This window comes from Amblyomma maculatum, chromosome 9 (genome assembly GCF_055883805.1).
Source record: "Amblyomma maculatum isolate TAMU_Amacu chromosome 9, ASM5588380v1, whole genome shotgun sequence".
NCBI lineage: Eukaryota > Metazoa > Arthropoda > Arachnida > Ixodida > Ixodidae > Amblyomma > Amblyomma maculatum.
The window spans coordinates 31,802,863-31,823,368 of NC_139352.1; the positions used below are offsets into that span (position 1 = coordinate 31,802,863).

Consider the following 20,506-nt stretch of genomic DNA (forward strand, 5'->3'; position numbering starts at 1 on the left):
TTTCCGTCCATGATAGAAGTCTGGAATAATCTGCCACTCGACATTGTCTCCTCCACATCTGCAGATGAATTCATCACCAAGGTGGAAATATTTTTCGCCCAGCAAACTGCAACAATGTGAGCAGAGGCATTTATGCGGATTGCCCTAGCAAATCACGGAGTGCTTTAAGTGTATTTCATGCGCATACATTGTCGGTACGAAAATGTTCCTTGTTATTCCTTTGTTGTTGTTGTTTTTTTTTGTCTTCTAGGATATATTGTAAACTGTCTGTGAAATTGTGACTTTTTTACCCACTCCTGTATGAGCCTGTCAAAAGGCTTACAATACCAATACACTATAGCGCAGCAAAAGACGAGGACACAAGAGCGAGAGACGAACGTTGTGTTCGTCTCTCGCTCTTGTGTCCTCGTCTTTTGCTGCGCTATAGTGTATTGGAATCATGTACCAACAAGCCCAAAAAACCACGCTACTGAAAAGGCTTACAGTATAAATAAATAATAATAATTGATTTATCAGACTAATTCAGTGTCTGAAGTATATTTGGCCATCTAAACTGAAGCTTGGCCAATCCCCTTCGTGGGCATGTGCCATTTATCAAGGTAGAAGATGCAGAAGAAGAAGAAACGTTTGCCTAGGCCCCCCACGATTCATTAAATCATCTCGCAGTAATTGGCCGTCTTCTCTCTGTTCTCCTGTGTCGATCGGCTGGCCTGCCCGTAACAATATCAAAATTAACCTATTCCTCCCAATGAACGATTACAGCGGCGCGATGATGTTTCGGCGTGACGGATGGGGCGGGCCCTGCTAGCGTTATCGTTCGCATCATCCTGCTATGCATAGAAGCTTTGGTTTGTTTTGCTGCGGAGATTAGAACCCTTACTTGGGAGTCGATCTTGACGTCTCCGGGTCCCATCACGGTGATCATGGACTCTTCGGTCACCCAAAGCGGCAGCCGAACGTAATGTGAGACTGTCACGCTGGCGGGGTTGTACACGATTACTCCGAACTGCGAAGCAAAAGGAAACACTTTACTCAGTGGTTAATCTCTACCTACTACCGTTTTTATTGCTGCGACAAGAAACATCCATAAAGAGAGGAAGTAGCGTACACGTTTCAAGACCCGCTTGTTGTTCTCTTTCCTAGATTCATTTAATAAGGGATTAAATGTTAGATCCCGGGTTGGTCAATGACCGTTTCTACAAGCCAGATAAGCTGAGTAGTAGGAACTCCGCCGGGGTGGCCTAGTGGATACAGCGCTCGACTACTGTTCCCAAGTATGCGGGATCGAATCCCGGTCTCGGCAGCCGCTTTTCAATGGAGACGAAAAGCAAGGCGCCCATGTGCTGTACAATGTCAGCGCACGTTAAAGAACAGCAGGTGGTAGAAATTTCCTGAGCCCTCCACTACGGCGTCTCTCGTAGCCTGAGTCGCTTCAGGACGTTAAACTCCACAAACCAACCAACCATAAGCTGACTAGTAGTCGAGGAAGAGTCGTATACCCATTTGAAATCTGGTGGGTACCTGACAGCGTTAAGGATCATTTACAAGCTGGCAGGCTTGTTGCTGAAATTCGCTCATCTTCAAAACTGCGTGAATAAGACAGTACAACAGAAAACTGAGCTGTGTATTTGTGTATCTGTTGTCCTATCTTATGCGCGCAGTTTTGAATTTTAAGGATCGTGCCTGACACCACCCACACACGAGGCTGACGCGCTCACCTCTCGTGATCCTCATCACAAGCATGATTGTACCCCCTTCAAGCAGACCTTTCTTCCCTTCATGTAAACTTGCCTTGTTCTAGCTGGGGTCCTGTAATCGCCGAAACCTTCCTAGTTTCATCTGGACACCCAACTACCTTTCACCCTCTGCTATGTTTGCTTTTCCATCGACTCAACTTTGTTACCTTTATCAACCATTGTTAACTTTACCTTCAGAGTAGACGCCTAGACGGCCCCATAGTTTGCTCTTGAGTTCGAACGGTATAACATAGACCCCGCTCACTCTTTGGCCTACATTGCCCGTTGACTATCATGTTGAGGTTCCACCTTATGGTGCGAGATGTGGCCTTCTTCGTACAACGCCTGCTTGGGTCTCAACGGCTGTTCCATAAAAAGACGCATTTGCTGCTCGTGGGCTTTATTCGAAATGGTCAATTAGGAAACGCAGAAGTTTTCTGCAAGTTCATGCGGGAACGGCTTATTCAACTCTTTAGTAAAAACCCCACCGTGTCTTTTGCGAATTAAAAAAAAAAGCGTGTCACCTCCTTTTCAATTTCAGAGTGCAAGCAGTCACTTTGATTGAGTAGGTGGCAGAAGCGGAAGACATCGGAGTATACGTCGGACTGAGCGTCGACTGAATCCATCAGAGCGAGGATGCCAACACTGATAACTCCCTGCGGCGAGAAAAGAGGTCAGTTGCATTATTCATTTTGGATGATATCTCTCGGCTTTACACCCGTGAAAAAAAATATCATGCTCTAGTTGTGTGCAATAATACTTTGACCGTGTCTTAGACCTCTTGAAGTTAACAAAATGAAACATGATGCCAGGCATATCACAGGCGCGATACGTGTCAAGATACCAAGTATCTATTTATGGCACCAAAGTTTACAAAGTATATTAGCCTATTCATGCTATTTATTAGCAAAACATTATAGTAACCTGCGTGCCATAGCGTAATGGGGGCAACTGATGGTTTTCGAAGCTGAACTCGAGTGTCGCTTTCAGTTCCTTTAACGTTTGCGACACGATAGATGACTCCTCTACCCAGAATAGGTTCAGGCGAGCCAGGGAATAAGAGGGATGGCTAAGAGTGGGCATAAAGAAATGAACCGGCACTGAGAAAACGATTGATTATCGAGCTAATCTCCTCGTCGGTCTAAATAATCGGAAGTGGCCTGTCGGCGGTGATATACATTTGGCTCACCCTGGCCTGGTCCCTCCATACCCTTCCATCATCGCGTGGCAGCAAAGCGAGTAGTGCTGTCATTTATATACATCCGGCAGAGGCAGATTAAGCGAAATGTCTTTTTCAGGAAACATGTAGCGCCATCTAGAGAATATATTCCGCTCTAATCTACTTACAAAGTTTGTTTATATCCGGATCGCATGGTGTAGATGTTATATACGAAATAGATGCCGCGAGCCAAATTTAGGCGAGTGTGTACAGCGGAAAATGACGAATACTTTGACGCCACTCGGAACGTCCTGCGACAAATGGTTTAGCCGCAATAGCCGGTTGAAGACTCCTGGGTGACATCCCTTATGGAAATCCCATATCTGCTCCAGATATGGAACATATGCTGCCAGACAATTATATAAGACAGCAAATAAGACCTTATGTGGGCCAGATAAGTTCATATATGTGCAAAATGTTGCCCTTATATGGCTCAGATTTGGCCATATCATGCAACATATAATCCATATCTGGACGGGTAACGGGACCTTATATGGCTTGATCAGGGGCATATATGGTATCCTCGCAACCTTATGTGGCCTGATAAAGGGCATATATGGCATCGTCATGACCTTGTATAGACAGACCAGGGCCATTTATGCCTGGCATCAACAGGACTTTATATAACCTCATCGGAGCCTTAATTATGTAGGCGCCATAGTTATTGTATATTAGCAATATATGGCCTTCGTCTACCTTCTGCAAATATCCAATATTGGCATCATGTGGTCGAGCTTCAATTTTTCTACACTCAGCATGGCCTGCATGCTTAGTGTTAATTGTATCCAATTTAGAAAATAGGTACGACTCCTAATATTTCAAATATTCTGCACATTTCGCTGCACTATAATTATTACACCATGTGTTCCTTAATCCAGGAGGGCGCTGGGTTATAGCTACATGCTCCTCTGTCCGCCTACTAACTCGCATTTTCATTTAAAATGCGGCCGCAGTCCGGTGCACAAAAGCATGGTCGGTTAAGTTGAGCGATTCAAAATATCAAGAAAATGATGGCAGTTCAGTATACGGCCCCCTCCGCGCTGTCAGACGGTGACTCACACTCAGAGACAGCTGGCGGTTGCTTCGTCGAGGGCCGCAGTGGCTAGACAGTGACTCCTCCTCTCCCGCGTTCCCCTCTTCCCTCTCAGACAGCGGCGGCCCCTGCGTCACTGGCTCGCATTTCATCTCTCCTCCTCGCTGCCACGCTCTATGCCGCGTAGGCCGCGAGCTCTCCGTTTTGTGTGTGCTTCTTTCCTCTCCCCCTTTCAACTCCTTGCGCTAAGCACTTGGTATATCGTTCCTTTTCGGTGGCAGACATCGGAGTTCGGTGCGGCTGGCGGGCGTGCTGCATGTTGTGTATGCTGGTGTGTTGTGTGTGTGCCAGCGCCCGTTCACTATTAGCTGTGTGCATGTAACAAAAATGCGACAGCAAATCTACAAGAGCTTCAGTCTTACTGTCGGCACAGAGGAAATTACTGTGTCCCACTGCGGGTGGAAACGGCCTCCCCAGCCTTGGCAGCGAACCTCATGGTCGATTGAGCTTTTCGGGGATTCTGCCCTGGGTGGCCCTGCCAAATCTTCATTATTGCGTCGGATCGCACCCTCATCGTGCCGCCTCATCTTCACGCCCGATCACCAAAACCGTGAGCGTGAGACTTCTTGTCGGGAACTAGCACTTGCCAGCCTCGAGATATTGTTCACTTTATTATTTTGATGGAAAATTAATTTTCCAATCAGTAAATTGGATGGTAACTGCCAGTATGTGCTATTTTTCCGTACATTTCGTTGCTAATTTGTCTTTCGTTCCAGCAATTTTGACAAATTTCAGTGTGTGGATAGGGTCCTTCGTGGTTTATTGTTATTACTGTTTGCACTACCTAAGTAGCTTCATGCTTGATTTGGTTTAGGGGCAGAGCTGTCGCTGTCATGACAAATGCCATCGGACATGCTTTTTTTTTCTCTCCTAATTTGAAAAGCAACCGCGAGTTAGGCGCGTTCGCTCATTCTGCACTGCAGTCTCTGCTCAAGGTAACATCAGTACTTCCTGACAGCCTATATGTACTTTGCTAAGGTTTAGGTATTATCAGCAGTCCCAGCAGTGTGTGTTTTATCGCCCTACAGTTCAGCGGTACCTTTTACGGGTGTCGACAAACCTTTAAATTCCATTTTAATAGTCTAGTTCGATTAATAGCCGTTTATTTATTTAGCTTCGCAAGTAAACCAGCTCAAACTAAAAGCATTTACTGGTTAAAGCTCCGTGTGTAAAAGAGTAGAATAAAAATGTAATATCTAATTTAATAGGCTAATGTATTTCACTTTAGCTTCTCGTGTAGACATTATTCTGTTCAGATATCTCATTAGTTTGTTATAGTATCGCGCGTAAATGAGTAGAACTCAATATTTACTAACGGATGAGCATGTCTTTGACCCTCGGTATACACACGTAATTCAGGACCGTCTCTGAGTGATTCCATAGGCAGGGAAAAAAGAAAACCTGTGGTAATTCAAAGCTATTTTCCTGTAAGGTTTGAAATAAAAGGGAAATTCAGGTTTCCCTTGGCAAACTTGATTGAGCGCGAGTTTAGCTGGAATACTGAAATGTACTGCAATTGTTTTGTGTGTGTTGTAATAAAGTGTTATGTTGATATGCAGATATATAGATCTATAGTTCGAAACCTACCTGCCATGCGGGCTAGATCTTTAAATCAGAAATTGGGTAGATAAGGCATATACAACCAGATATGCCTTATCTGGTACTCGAAATCAGGAATTGGGCAGATCAGGCATATACGACCAGATATGCCTTATCTGGTACTCGAAATCGGGAATTGGGCAGATATGCCTTATCTGGCCTAGATCTGTCCTAATATACCATATCTGCCCAATTCCTGATATACCTGATCTGGATTTTTTTTATAAGTCCAGATATGGCATTTCCGTAAGGGATGGTTTGGGACAGCACAAGTCGCCGATGCGAATTCCTCCCGTAAGCTAGGCTTCGACTCAATTAGCTGTTTTGTGCGCCGTAACATCGTGGCATATACTCCCGAACCCTATGCGCACTTAAGGCACCCACAAATTGTCTAGAAATGAAGGCACTAAGTTATCCAACATCGATTTCTGTCAGACGGCTACATACAACCAAACAAAAGTATACAAAACTCTCGCGCTCCAACACAGCTGCTAATCTTCGGCCCGCGTCTGTTGCTTGCAACAGCTGTGTAGTCACCAGGTGGGGCACCACCTTGGTCACATGGCATGGTGCCACTTTGGTGCATGGTATGGTGCCAGTGTGGTAGCGTGGTAAGTAAAGGATGTTGCTATGTGACGGCCACGCTTGGTTGCCATTTTGACATTGTGCCTCTTGTAACCCTGGAGTGCGGAAAACAGGGCGTCGAGAAAAGTATTTTGTTGAGCCAACACTGACAGAAGCGCACTTTAATATTCCCTCATTGCTCTCTTCCCTTAGAGCGCAGGCAGGTGTCCTAAGAGAAGTGTTACATATACTGCATCTTTCATTTTCTTTAAAGTAATTTAGTTGGGAAAGGTTGAGGGTGGCCGGAGAAGGGGTAGGCAGCGAATGCGATGGTTAGATGGCATCCTTGAGGCACTGCAGATGAAGTTATGTGATGTTAGGAAGATAGTGAGAGACCGGAAAGCGTGGTGTGACATGGTCCATAGGGTCACGAAGAGTCGGACACGACTGAACGACTGAACTGAATTTAGTTATTATTTAAAGTTCTTTCTCAAAATGCACTCAGGCTCAGTTGCAGAGTTCTTGTAAGGAATGTTAGATCAGATGACAATGGATTATTGATGTCATGGAGTGCTTATTTGCAATAAAAGGTGTACGGGCTTTCTAGCGAGGTTTTTTTTAACATCTGGTAGATATTTAGGCACACTGCTGCCAGAAAACGTACGCATTATTTCCCGCGCAACACCTGCGGAGCTCAAAACACTCCTTTCGTTATTTCACAATACAACTCTTTATTTCAGTTCACTTCTGTCGTTCTGTTTATATATAAAAAAGATGATTAAGCGACCATCACCAGAACAGCACGAGCGTTCGGAACTCGTTCTCTCTGCAGTGAGGGACAAGATGTTCTTAAAGATGATTTTTTGCTTAATGTTTCAGTTAAATATAACCTGGAATTCTAATCGAGAAAGAGAAAGCGTAGAAAGACGAATTATTAGAAATAACAGTACAACATTTAGAAATAGCAATACTGTCATTATCTTATTAGTGTGGAAGGCGTTCAAGCATGCACGCCACCTGACCGCAGCCGGTGGCGGATAGCTACACACAGAAAGTTTTAGAAATCCGAATGTTGAGGCTACCTTTTCTAAGGCGCAATGGTAGGCGATTTTCAAAGTTACAAGTATTGCAACTTGTGTAGAATTGCTAGTCGCAGAGCCAAGTTTACACCTAATAAAACAAATAACATGGCGCTTGCCTCGCATTCCTGAATGCCCTTGTAGAGCCTGTTTGCGTAGTCCTGTGCAGTAACGTGACTGCACGTGCCTCTGGACAGAAAGGAAGGTGCACGATGTGTACAGAGCCATATTTTAAAAACCGAACGTGCATCAAAATCCACGCTGATTTGCGCTAGACGCACTCACGTGATGCCATCGTGATGCTGAAAAGCGGCGACTGCTTCGGCTGCAAATGAAAGGAACAAATATCATTGCCCGGTGGGACGTTAACTGGCCGTAGAAATTGCAAGAGGAACAGAAGTTGTCGTTCTTGATAATTTTTTTGCTTAATTGGCATCACACGTATTTGAATATTTGAGAACAGATTTCAATCATTATACATAACATGCAAGCTTCACAACTTAAGCTGATCAACGAATTTAAAGGCAGAATATTTGATTCACTTATCTAAGGTGTTCTATATTCTTCCGACCCCAGCGCTTCGCCATTTTGAACGTTTGCCGTTTTTTTCCTGTGTTGAAGCGGCGAAATTTGATACTTCATTGTCCTTTTTGATGTTATAAGCGTCTCAATACTGAAGACAGCAATGCACATAACGACTTAGTTTGTGGCTTGGATAAAACGTGGCATTCATGCACATATTAAGAAGCATGTAGGACAATCAGCTTTCGTAAATCGCGGCGCCAGATTGAGAACATTTGGCAAAGACATGCGCCGCAGAAGGTTGTCCGATTAGCAACGTTGCAGGAATGCTTGCGACCGCCCGTCAGGAGAACCTTCTGAAGACAGTGAACGCTTTCTCAGGGATTCCAACTGTATGAGGGCGATTATGCAGAGCAGCAGTTACAAAATCAACTGGGCGCCCCTGAAAACACACGCACGCACGCACGCACGCACGCACACGCACACAAAGAAATCGGGACAGAGCGCCTCCCGTTTTCTTACGATGTATGCGTATGTGTGTGTGTGTGTGTGGGGGGGTGGGGGGTGGAAGTGTGGGTGTGGGTGTGTGTGGGTGTGGTTTTCCGCGCCTTAGTTTGCCATGATAAGCTACCGACGAGACCAGCAAGACGTTCTCTTAAGTACCAATAATATTGTATAGAGGCAGTTCCAAAAGCAGTTTGGTGCATCTCTGAGGGTCCAGAGATATGGCTGGGACATAATCAAATCGCGGCAAAGCCGGTACACAAGATTTAGCACAGTTTTATTAATTTCATTTGTGGCACCATGTTGAAACACATCAATTTGCACTGTCACTTTCGCATGCAAGACAAGAGGCAGTAAGAGCTGAAGGCAACAATATGTCGCGCTAAACCAGAAGCTGACAACTTCCGATTTGTCCCGAAAAGATTTGCAAACTTACCGAGCTTTCTCACTTTGTAGGTGGTGTCCTTATGCCCAAGAGTTGAAAGCTGCTTGCATGCCTGTCCATCAATAGTAGGATGGAGAAGTATGACGAATATTAGGCTATAACATAGAGTTTATGGCTTTAATACACCTACAAAAATGAGACCTGAAAATTAGCATCAAGGCTGCTCCGATGTTAACATTTAAGCACGACTTCAGTGGTCGTGCTCAATCACTAATAGACTGACGCATGTGCCCTAGTTTTAGAACAGTAAAGAGCTCGCAAAAGAAAGCTGCGAAGAGAAAAGCATTTGAAGGGATGAAGGGCGCACGCGCGACGATGCACCTCCGCAGTGGAGATGCTGCGCTGTTGTCGGCTGTCTTGAGAAGCAGTCATTTGTGATGCAGAGGATAGGTAGCACTGCTAAATCTACAAAGAAAGGCGATTCTAGTGAAGAACGGAAATTCTAGTGAAGAAAAGAAATGGGAGAATCGAGGAGCTCTGTCACACAAGAGGACACTAAAGAGCCCCCTTGCCGGGAGATAGTAATGCGAGATAGTTTTCCTACAAAGTGCTGATGCTTTTTGTTTGCCTGCATCGCCAGGTTGCGTCACGTGAGCTTCCTATTTAGGACCTGTTTCTCCACTTTTTTAAACCTAAAAGTGAGTAAATAAACAGGCATCAAGGCATTCATTCTTGTTATTTACCTGAAGGAAGCCATTTGCGTATCGCCCCATCATCTTAAGGTTCGGCCTCGTCGTGTAGAATCCGGTCCAGGTACGGCCTGGCACATCCGAGTACGGCAATAGGTCCTGCTTATAGCGGGGCCAGCTTCCACGCGCCGCATGCAGCGCCTGATTGTAAAATTGAAAAAAAAAAAGCAACGCGAAATCAATGTAATGTTTCCCGTTTTAGAGTTGTTGTCCAAAAGACGGGTCCAACGATGCTTAATCGAACTATATATATCTAACCTAGCTTAGCAATACAGCGTGGCCACCCAAAACAGAGCCTTCGCTTTTAAAACTGGGCTTAGCTGACCTAAGTCGTAGCATTTTTTATCCGTTTGTAAGGGTCGCCCTTCCAACCCGCAGCCGAGATTTCTTCCCGCAGTATAACCAAACAACGCCTTCCAAACAACGTGTTACACTTTGATTTGTGTTGTTTGGTTTTTGGTGTTTAACGTCCCAAACCGACTCAAGGTAAAAGAAACGCCGTAGTGGAGGGTTCCGGAAAATTTTACAACTTGGAGTTCTTTACGTGCACGACATTGCACAGCACATGGACGGCCTGCTTTTCGCCTGAATCGGAAATCGGCCACCGCGGCTCGTATTCGATTCCGCATCTCGGCGGCTGCGTTTCGATGGAGGCGAAACGAAGTGGCGTCCGTGTGCTGTGCGATGTCAGCGCACGTTAAAGATCCCCAGGTGGTCGAAATTACTCCGTAGCCCTCCACTACGGCCCCCTTTCTCTCTATCCACTTTCACTCCCACCTTCATCCCTCCCCTTACGGCGCGGTTCAGGTGTCCACAGAGCAAGTGTGACAGATACTGCGCCTTTCCCTTCCTATGAACCAACCAACCAACCAACAGCAATCGAACGCTGTAACCACTGCACCACCGCTGCAGTCTTTCACTAAATAATTGCTTCTTAATTAATTTACAACATGCTTATGTTTTCTCCGCATCATCGGCACAAGGCATTCTCCCTCCGAGAATCAGAAAGCTTTCTTCACAAAATTTGTTCCCATGTATTTCTATGGGCGCTCCTACCTTTCCCCTCCACCTTACCCAGCCTTGCGGCGGCAACATCACCTTGAGGTTGGAGGGCTCCGAAAATGGCAGGAATATAAAAAAAGCTGTTTTTCGTTTATGTTTTCCCGAGGCATGGAGGACAGAAAAACATTTATACGGTATGGTGGCTTAGACGAGCTTGAACATTTACGTTGATAAATTGATAGATATGGCTACTTCTAAATAAAAAAGAACACTGAGAACCTTGCACAACAGCATAGTATATGTTTGTGTTTCCTATTATTTGTTTTTGGTTGAACAAACTAGTTTTATTTGTGAAATTTCGTATGAATGCTTAATAACTTCAGTAGGATGAAATGCTGAACTTCAGAGCTAGATCTGGTACGTTGACAAGCGACTTTCGCGTTATTTCTCGTTCTTCCCAGATCTTGTACCTCATGACTTCCACAGACGGCCCCATGCACTCGAGATCCACTTCTTGTTTGATGTTGCGCCACTCAGCAAGCATCGTAGTCTACATATTCTTTCCCACATACGAGAGCATTATGTTATCGCCGCAGCCGATAAAGCCTGTTATAAACTGCTACAGACCCTCAAGTTGTGCAGTAACTATTCGCGTCTTCACAAAGTTCCAACCGCAAAACACTTTCGCGCTGCGCATTAAATATCGTCGTCTTCAGTAGGTTCCATCTGCGTTACGTTTTCATTTACCTTAGTGAAATATGCAATAAACATGCGCCATCTCGCTAAAGACAGAGAAACAGCAGTTCCAGACAGGCTTTCGAGACCATCGAACAATGGGAAGCCAGACTAGTCCGCTGCCGAGAAGCTTACCAAGAGCGGAAGCGATTCAGTATAGAAGCGGCCGCAGTCAGTGCGGCTGCTGCGGCGGCTTAATTGGCTTTATTAGCATCAGGCTAGGCTTTATATGCGCCGAAGGTGCCCCAAATTGTGTCGCCGGAAGTCGGTCTCATGACTACAAGTGATGTCATCAGCCAGTGACCTGATGAGGTTTGTAAGTCATATATTATAAAGAAGTGCTGCATCAATGAGACATGAGTCACGTGACACGAAAGTGCTCAGTCACGCAGTGCATGAATCATGTGAGTCCTGGTTTATGAGACAAGAAACTGTCAAGTTATGCCGGGTGGTAGCATCGAAGGTCGAGGTGTGGTGGTCGGATCTTAACCGAGCGGGCATGTAAATGTAGAAACGCGTCAGCTGGGAGCCACCAGCGTCGCGCCAACGCCAATGTTTTTTATTTCTTTGCATTCTCGCAATGCAATTTCTGCAGTGGTTGCTGTTTCTTTTTTTCAGCTTTGCAATATGTTCCGGGCAACGCGCGAGGTGTCAAGAGGCCTGAGCTCTATGTTGTTCGCCGTTTACTTAACAGTCAATAAGCTGGAGTCTTTAATCTCACACTTAAAACAAATGGTTCCGAGCTTCTGTATTCTATTAAATTGAGCCTATTCCAGCTCTTTTTGTAAACACTGCCAAACTTTGACCCGTCTTTTTCTCATTAGAGTGGTTGGTGGAATGTCCGAAGAACATAGTCCGAAGAACAGCGTCAGATTGTGTCGAACCCGCGACCTCCACCAAGATGTTACGGGGATGTACTTAATGTAACAGCACTGCGATGGGCTGAATTCGACGCTGAGACTTCAGTAGCCGTGCAGTGTCCACTCTGTCAGCGTCGTCCTCTTTCTCAACGCTTTGTCGTGCCCGTGTTCCTCGGTCAACGTCTTCGTCAGTGAGCACATCACTTTGGTCCCGCGTTTCCAGGTAACAATATGCTACGGTATTCAGGGGGTCATCAGCGCAGATATATACGCCACCATGTCGAGTATTCGTAAAAGGGCCTTGTACTCTACAAGACTGGAGCGCACTTCTCCCACGTTGAAATGGAGAATTTCTGCTCCTTTCACTGTATAACCAATGGCTTGCCGCACATCATTTTGAGTATCATCCGTACCTCGGATTAAGTAATTTCTGCGCCAGGGAGGATGAATTGGTTTCTGTTGCTCAATATTTTCTTCGCGATTTCTTTCTCGCTCGCTCTCAGTTACAAGTTAGGTAAATCAATATCGACTTGCATACATACTTTGATCAACAACTCGTGAACTTCATTTAAATGAGATTACGTCATATTCGGGATCAGAAATTGTATAGGTAAAATCGGACTCAGCATGTTGAAACTTTTTGGCAAATATTTCTAGAAGTGTTTTTCATCTAAACAGTTATTTGAATTTCCTACATGAATCGCGCTTCTGTGGTAATCACGCTTTTTGTACGGCTGTCTTCATTAGAATGCTTTCAAAAAATAAATTTGCCGGCTCAGATTGTTCCAGAAGCGGTTTAATGTTGGATTTCTTTCGTAATGCTATCGCTGCTTCTTTGCAATTTGAGCACATACCACGTCAGAATTCATTACGTATTTGACAACACACTTTGAATTTTTAACTTCTTGAATAGTCGTAAACTTCATTATGTCACGCAAAAGGAAATGCTTGGGCAGAGCATGCAATCAAATGGATAGTAGGGCGTAGCTGCCTTCGACTCCGTATTTATTTTCATATGACTGCGTCATTACCAGTCTTAGCTATTCCAGTCCTATTGATTTCGCCTCTATCCAACAAGACCTAACATTTATCGTAACAAGGTGCGATAAATGACACATGCCTCTCAATCTAAACAATGTCAATCCACATCAGCTTTGGCAATGCTTGCAATAATAAATAAATAAAACGTCATCATATAAATACCTAGGAGTGCACATTAGGTGATCACTATCATCGGTAACACACAATAACGTAATCTGTTTCAAAGCATGGTGCACACTTGTATTTGTCCTGCGCAATTTGAAATCTGCATCACCTGAAGTAAAATTATTAGCACACACAGCATTCGTACAAGCGAAATCAGAATACGCTTAATCTCTCTGGTATCCTTCATACGCCTACCTCACCTCACAACTTGAAGCTATCGAAAGCCGCATTACCCGTTCCATCACATCAGAGTACTCAAGGACTACCCGCGTTACTTTACAAAAACAATCACTCGGTCTTGCAGCACTCGCAACCCGCCACGCAATTTAGCATCTTCACTCATTCTTTTATCGTTCTCCAACAGATCTTTAATTAAGCTGCCCACAACAGGAATATCATCGCACTGAAGCCGCAGTAACCCCATTGCCCGCAGCTCCGCTATGAGAAATTCATTTATTCTGATGCCGTAGTGTTGTGCAACAGCCTTCCGATAACATCATCACATGCTCCCCACTGCGGTCTGCTCCGTTGAAAACTGGAGAGTCAATTTTCCCAACATTAGCAACCTTTGTCATCGAGCGCGGAACATACGTTAGACCTCTTAAACACATGCTATGATAAAGCGCCAACTTTCGCGTAGTTTTTCCTCTTTTGTGTTTTGCTCATATGTATTCATGTTAATTTCCAAAGTCGTTTGTTCTTTTGGGACCCAATTTATTTTCTTTGTGTTCCGGGACCACGCCTACCATATAAGTAGCATCCCCCCCCCCCCCCCCCCTTTTGTAATGCCTACGGGCCTCTATGAGATAAACAAAGGAAACGAAATTATGCTAGCATGTCTCCAACCAAGGCGAAAAGTTTTGGCTCTGCCACTTTTTTTTTATTACCTTGGGAATTTATCTTGCTCTACACGCTCTAGCACGGCTGTGGCCCTCCGTTTAGATGGCACTAAACCGTTCGGTCTGGTATTACAAGTCTTCATCACGCTCTCTCCACGTACATTTGCCTAGCTGTCGTTAAACAACGAAACGCTTTCCGCGCTGCTAATTTTTCTGCCACTTGTGTCACTAAACGAAAATATTCAGCCTCCAAAAGCGTATCATGTCGCTAGTGCCAGGATCTAGCTGATACAGCGTGCTCTATAGGTCTGGTGCTGTTTGGTCAAGCAATTTTGCTATAGACATATGCTGAATGAGTTGTTTTTCAGCTTCCACTTTGTCAGCCTTTCGGTCATTTTCTGAAGCCGACAGAACTTATTTGGATGGGCTTGTGAAGCTGCTGCGCTCAGAAGCGGCTCTATAGTTGTCATCGTGTGTCGATTATGAAGAGTATCTGATATCTGAGACATATTTCTTACAATTCACAATGTGGCATCTTATGCCCGCGGCGTTCAGGCACTCATCTTTGATGCACCAGAGCTTGCTGATCGTCGGTTCCTTGCTGCTTTTTAACGTGTAACGTATTGCCCTAATGTCTAACGACGTCTTATCATTTAGACGAGTTGGATCCAATACGGCCGAAGGCACGTGCCAGCAGTCCCTCATAAAATGCAGACTAGCGCAGGCTGAACGTTTTAGCGCTCTAACCTTAAAGTTGCTTAACTTCCCACAGGGCAGATGTATCTTAAACTGCTGGTATGATTTATCAAAAATTCAGAAGCAGATACGTCGCGCGCGGTGAGACCCATCGGCGCTAGCCTAAACTCTGCTCAAGTGACAAGCGTAAAGACGTAAAAAAAGTTACCCGCCTGCCAACCAACTCGCAAAAAGGACATTTTACGACAGAGATTATGTGGTACAACCGCGCAAGAGTTAACCGAAGAAAGAAAAACGAAACAAGAAAACTATTTTGACCGCTGTAAATGGTTAACATTTTTTTATTTTGCTGACTTCCCGTTGACAGTGGGGCTAGCTGGTTTTCTAAGTGGAGTTTCGCAGCTCGTAATATATAATAACTGTGATCACAATGCCACTATCTGAAAACACGGCTGACAGACCAGCAAAAGTTAACTTAGAAACCATGAATGATCTCGCTTATGTCTTTTTATAACCAGGTATATGTAGCTCATCAAATGCAGGAGCAGCAAGAAGCTGGAAAAAAAAAAGACAAATTGCTGCTTCTTTGCAGCTACTTGCTATTCTTCAACTTCCTATATTTCTCCCTCTCCCCCAAAAACGTTTCCTTGTTTTTTCAGCCCTCATATTGTCAAGACATTATACATCCCTAACGCCGTCGCATCTTGCTTACGTCATAGATCGGTGTCCGTCTATAGAAATCATGTCTATTGACTAAACATTAGATCCGGCAATAATGCATCTACCTGTATGTAGCACGCTGGAGTAGAGTGAACCACGTGCACACGTGGCTGGCTGCCGTTGGAAGAGCCAATAAGATTCGCCGCCTCCGTCACATTCTCCTGCCGTTCGAAGCGCTTCTTGCCAGTGGTGAAAACGTTGTCCCCTCCAGCCATCACTGCCACTGTGTTGTTTGTGTAGACAAGGGCCTGCTCCCATGGATCATTAGAAAAGAGAATAAAGAAAAATCAGGCGTTACATGCTTGCGTAGCCTGATGCCTAATTTCAGCGATGTATCGTTTGCATTGTAAATATATGGAACTCGCTTCTTGCACATTTTGAAATGTAGAATAGCCAAGGACGCAGTATGCCGCCAAATATCGCGTGGCGTGTTAAAACTGCATATGTGCCCACAACATTCGTCGAAGTTCTACACAGCTGTCCTTGCGTAGTTTGAGACAACATTAGGAGATCAGTTTCCCTAATAGTGTTTATTGTGGTGCTGAGGCAGCTTACACGTCCAGTGACCTCCGTAATAGCATTTGCTTGAATCGAGAAAAAAACGTTTCTAGGAATGTAGCGAAAAGCTGTGGTAGTAATGATATGGTTTCCTATATACAGTAGGTTAGTGGATTATTAGCGCAGCCGAGTTGCCGTTTTATCTACTCGGCTAAAAAGTATTGTACGCGTTCGCAAATACTACCTATTATCAGCAATCGGCATGACAAGGAGAGAAAATTTTTCCTGTTTCCTGCTATCCCGGCAGGGAACGAATAGACTGGCCACATTAAGCCCGGATGACAAGAAGGAAATACCAGGTTCCGTGTTTTCTAACGCTAAAGTCGTCATCATGACTAAACAAGTTGTTCCATCAGCTACACATATATGTTGGTTTAGTAGTACGGCGGACGTATTTTTTCTTCCCCTATTCAGCGCTGCAATAATCACTTCTGAAAAAAAAAAAAAAAAAAAAAAAAAAAACCTCTCAAATTGCTTTGACGTCTCATGGCATCCGGTGATTTTATAACTTCTCTCCTTTCAAATGCGTCTGTGGCCCGTACAGATTTGCTTTCTACTGGCTCTAATTTTCCATGTAATTTCCTTTTACCTTAAGCTATGCTAGTTCCAAAGTTAGTCTTTGTAAGACGTTTGAAATTAGAATAACATTTTTAAATGCTATGAATACATGTAATGGAAATTTGTAATGTAAGGTGTCTTTCAAACATACTTTTCCGTTAACGATCCCTCGATTATTTTTTTTCCTGATTTCTAGTGCGTATGCATTAGCATCCCTGTTTTGATTCATAAGTCATAGAGTGTGGGTTATTAACATCGACATTACGGAACACTGTAACAACTTGGAAATTGGAAAGGACAAAACGTTTCTGGTATCCCATTGCCAGTCATGTGAAATAATGAAGAAGGAGAAGAAGAAGTGCACTCCTAAGTTTGACAGTGTTAAGATTTTATATCGCCACAAAGAGAAGATAACGAGAGAGATAGTGGAATCGTATTTTATTTCAACGGACAATAAGTGTGTCAGCAAGACGTCTCTTTCTCTTTCAAGCAAAGAGGTGTCTTTTTTAAGTGATCTTTTAAAGTAATTTTTTTATGCAGCAGGTGAACCCAGGGGTTGTTTCACGTGACTGTTTCGTTTTCTTCATGTTTGTTTGGGCCTTGGAGTAAACGGCTTAGGCTTAGTTGTGAGTCAGCGCATGTACTGTGGCTTTCTTGTTTCTTGTCCCTTGTCTTCGTGTTCGCGCTGTTTATATTAATAACAAACTGTTGCATTCCAACTTTGGTTACGCTTATAATTGCTAAGTTATAATACGTGTATAGTTTCCTGAAAGAACTACAATTCTTGAACAAGCTGTTAAATTTTGCAAAGCGATTGTCGCTATTACAACATGTACCCATTTCAACCTTGCTCTATACGCAGAACAGCCTTAGCTGCTGATGCGCCAGATGATAAAACAAGACAGGACCCCTCCCTGCATCTTTGAAACCTGCCTTTTGCCTATTGCCGCGAGGAAACGTCAAAAATATGAAGAAAATGAGTGCATGCCGGCCATAATGTACCGTACTCTAGCACAGAACTTACAAATACAAATACAAATACAAATAATTTTATTTAGCATCAACACTGATTATACAGTACTCGTGATGCTGCAGGGTGCTAGCAAAAAGCCTGCGATGGCTTTTTGCTAGCCTCCTGAAACGTTATAAAGCTATTTACTTCTTTATTTCTCTACCTTCATATAGCGGCGCACAAAGGAATTTCTTTCATTGTTATTTATCCGGTGCACTTACGTCAATATAACACTTTTAGCTTTTTTTTTTTTTTGAAGTGTTATCTGCTAGCTTTCACTTATTTTCCGTGCTATGCTTCTATGCTCTTGCTACCCTCATATTCCCAATACCTCACTGGACATTGGGTTTCATTGAATCTTTGGTGGGCTATCCACAAACGTTTTCACTTTGCACTTTCGTTTCCTGCCTTTATTGTCTCATTTGTAGCTTTTGTTTTGAGCACGTGATGCTAATCTTCACGCAGCGTTCAGGTCAGAGACACAAAAGTGTCACCTCGCGAACCAGCGGGGTTCATGAGCTGTCCCACAGTCACCGAATCTCCTTCTGAGAAACAAATTTCGCTCACCTGTTTTCGTGCATAGTCTACAAGGAAGCTTGGGGCGGCTTCTGGCTGCATGGGAGGGATGATGAAACGCAAAAAAATTACACAAAAAATATCACCAGATAGTTATACTGCTTGTTGCTGAACAGATGCTGAACATACTGATTGATGATGAACAGTCTAAGAACAAATTTTCTAACCACGTGGCCATATATATAAAGAGCTCATTTCCATTTTAGAATCGTGTGGACACCTGTAGCCTGTGCTCGCCTCTTATAGCATGGGTCGTCACAGAATCCACGGAGGCCATTCGATTCAAATTCGGACCCAGTAGGCCCTAATTTTGAAATATTTAGGCGTCGCTGAACGGAGAGGGGGGGGGGGGGGGGCATTTCAGTTACTAAACTAAATATGTACCTGCCGAAAACTTTCGGAATACATATGTATTTTATCAAACGGAAAAGTATCTACAGCGTCAAGAAACTAGTATCGCAAATATTCTGGCTTGGCCGTTCTCGTGGACGTTATTACCATCAGTTAAAAATACGAACGAATGGTAAAGTTCATTCATTTCACTCACAGCTCGCCAAGCCAGGAATAAAGATGAAGTTTGAAACACAAACGGGGATATCCTGTCACATACAACCGTTCACTGGAGAAGTTGCAAATGGAAATACGAGAAAAATTTGAAGGAAGGAAACCAAAAGGCGATCCTTTGGTCCAGTCTACCTTTATGTGCAAAAAGGGCAAATGTACCCGAGACTAAAAAAAACACGCGCATTTTGTTTCGCCACAGTGATAAGGCGGCAAGCGAGACAATGAAGGCCTTCCACATTCATAACTATGGCACAATATCAATTAGCAGGTCTTCCGTTGCACTATCAGAAAAGGAAAAGGCACATTTTTGTGCCCACAGACCGTTTAGATAGCTTTCTTCTCGTGACAAGTTGTTTCGAGGAGTATTCATGTGTTTTGGTCTTCAATAAACATCGGTTGATAGTGCGCTTGTGTGTGTTACACTCTTCGTCTTTAGTCCTGTCTTGGTTCGCTGGGATTGAAATGAATGAACTTTATCATTAATTAACATTTTTAACTGACGGTAACAACGTTCCCGAGGACGGCCACGCTGGAATATCTGAAACGCTAGATTTTTTGATGCTGTAGTAATTTTCTTTTTGACAAACTGCATATGTTTACAGAATTTCCGCTATACTCATGTAGAGTTCATCGACAGGTAAAATTGTTACGAGAACCTAATTTTTCACGGAACTTCTATACTTCAGGGAAAGATAGTGAGCTGAAGCGAAAACTGTTTAAATTTAGTTACAGGTGGGAAACAAACACAGACCAATCTGATTAGGAGACGGTCACCCAACCCATTGGCCACGACGGCTTTCTAAATTCCATCTTTCACACTTGACAGGCAGAAGATTGAAGAAGAATATATTTCACTGACAATTCCACTGCCATGATATATTTAAATCGTTTTCTACACTGCCTGATTCAAATGCACTAATACTTTTTGTGGGTCAGTGATGCACGAAGGTCTTGTACAGGAGCGTTTTGCAAGACAGCAGTAAGTAAGGAAGGAATAAAAAGCTGTTGAATCTATACCAGGGGATATGCCACAAGAAATAAATGCAGAGATTGGGTTGGCTTGAGCGTTTCAAAGTGACTCAGCCTCTGGAGGACGTTGCAGTAGGCGGTTTCTGATAAAAAAGGAAGTAACTCAGTTCCTTACCGTGAACCGATTTCGGAAAATACCCGAGTGATTTGCGTTTCTCCCCGAAAAAGCACGGCAGCGGTGACCGTCGCCCTCCGGGTCCCGCGGCACTTAATCCGGAACCTTAACATTTTTCTCGGGTGGCCGGGGCGGCAAGAATGCAACATATTTGTTACCCAGCCCGTGCTATCTATAGGCTCCCAAGAGAGTGTAGATATGTCAGAGCGTATATACGCTGCGTCAAAGGCCCACTTCGGGATACCTCCTTTAAATAGAGGGAGTAAGGCCGTTTTTTTCTTAGCACAAAATGTTGTTACGAAAACAAAAATAATGTTAGAGTACGGTCAGGGTTCAATGCAACATATTTGCTACCCAGCCCGTGCTATCTACAGGCTCCCAAGAGAGTGTAGATATGTCAGAGCGTATATACGCTGCGTCAAAGGCCCACTTCGGGATACCTCCTCTAAATAGAGGGAGTAAGGCCGTTTTTTTCTTAGCACAAAATGTTGTTACGAAAACAAAAATAATGTTAGAGTACGGTCAGGGTTCAATGCAACATATTTGCTACCCAGCCCGTGCTATCTACAGGCTCCCAAGAGAGTGT

The 20,506-nt window shown here is 44.0% G+C and overlaps 2 protein-coding genes across 2 annotated transcripts in view; both read right to left on the reverse strand.

Moving 5' to 3' along the window:
* LOC146178772 (lysosomal alpha-mannosidase-like) overlaps positions 1-2,386 on the reverse strand; it is a 49,880-nt gene extending 47,494 nt beyond the window's left edge. The window contains exons 1-2 of the mRNA XM_084580024.1: positions 2,261-2,386; positions 881-1,006 (exon numbers count right to left, since the gene is read on the reverse strand). Coding sequence (XP_084436150.1) covers positions 881-1,006; positions 2,261-2,362 — 228 coding nt within the window. The 5' untranslated portion in view covers positions 2,363-2,386. The remainder of the gene's footprint in view (positions 1-880; positions 1,007-2,260) is intronic.
* Positions 2,387-6,204: 3,818 nt separating this feature from the next.
* Positions 6,205-18,242, reverse strand: LOC146178773 (lysosomal alpha-mannosidase-like). The gene is made up of 7 exons (XM_084580025.1): positions 18,204-18,242; positions 15,574-15,756; positions 9,445-9,591; positions 8,753-8,813; positions 7,576-7,615; positions 7,410-7,479; positions 6,205-6,327 (listed from the first exon to the last, which is right to left on the reverse strand). The coding sequence occupies exons 2-7, from the start codon at positions 15,721-15,723 to the stop codon at positions 6,205-6,207; spliced, it is 591 nt and encodes a 196-aa protein (XP_084436151.1). The 5' UTR covers positions 15,724-15,756; positions 18,204-18,242.
* Positions 18,243-20,506: the final 2,264 nt, after the last annotated feature.

Excerpts from the sequence above, each read along its gene's own strand:
- LOC146178773 (XM_084580025.1), bottom strand. The coding sequence starts at position 15,723 with ATGGCTGGAGGGGACAACGTTTTCACCACTGGCAAGAAGCGCTTCGAA. Across the intron at positions 9,592-15,573 it reads CTCCAGCGTGCTACATACAG|GCGCTGCATGCGGCGCGTGG; the intron begins GTAGATGCATTA and ends TTTTACAATCAG. Across the intron at positions 6,328-7,409 it reads AGGGCATTCAGGAATGCGAG|GGTTACAAGAGGCACAATGT; the intron begins GCAAGCGCCATG and ends TCCGCACTCCAG.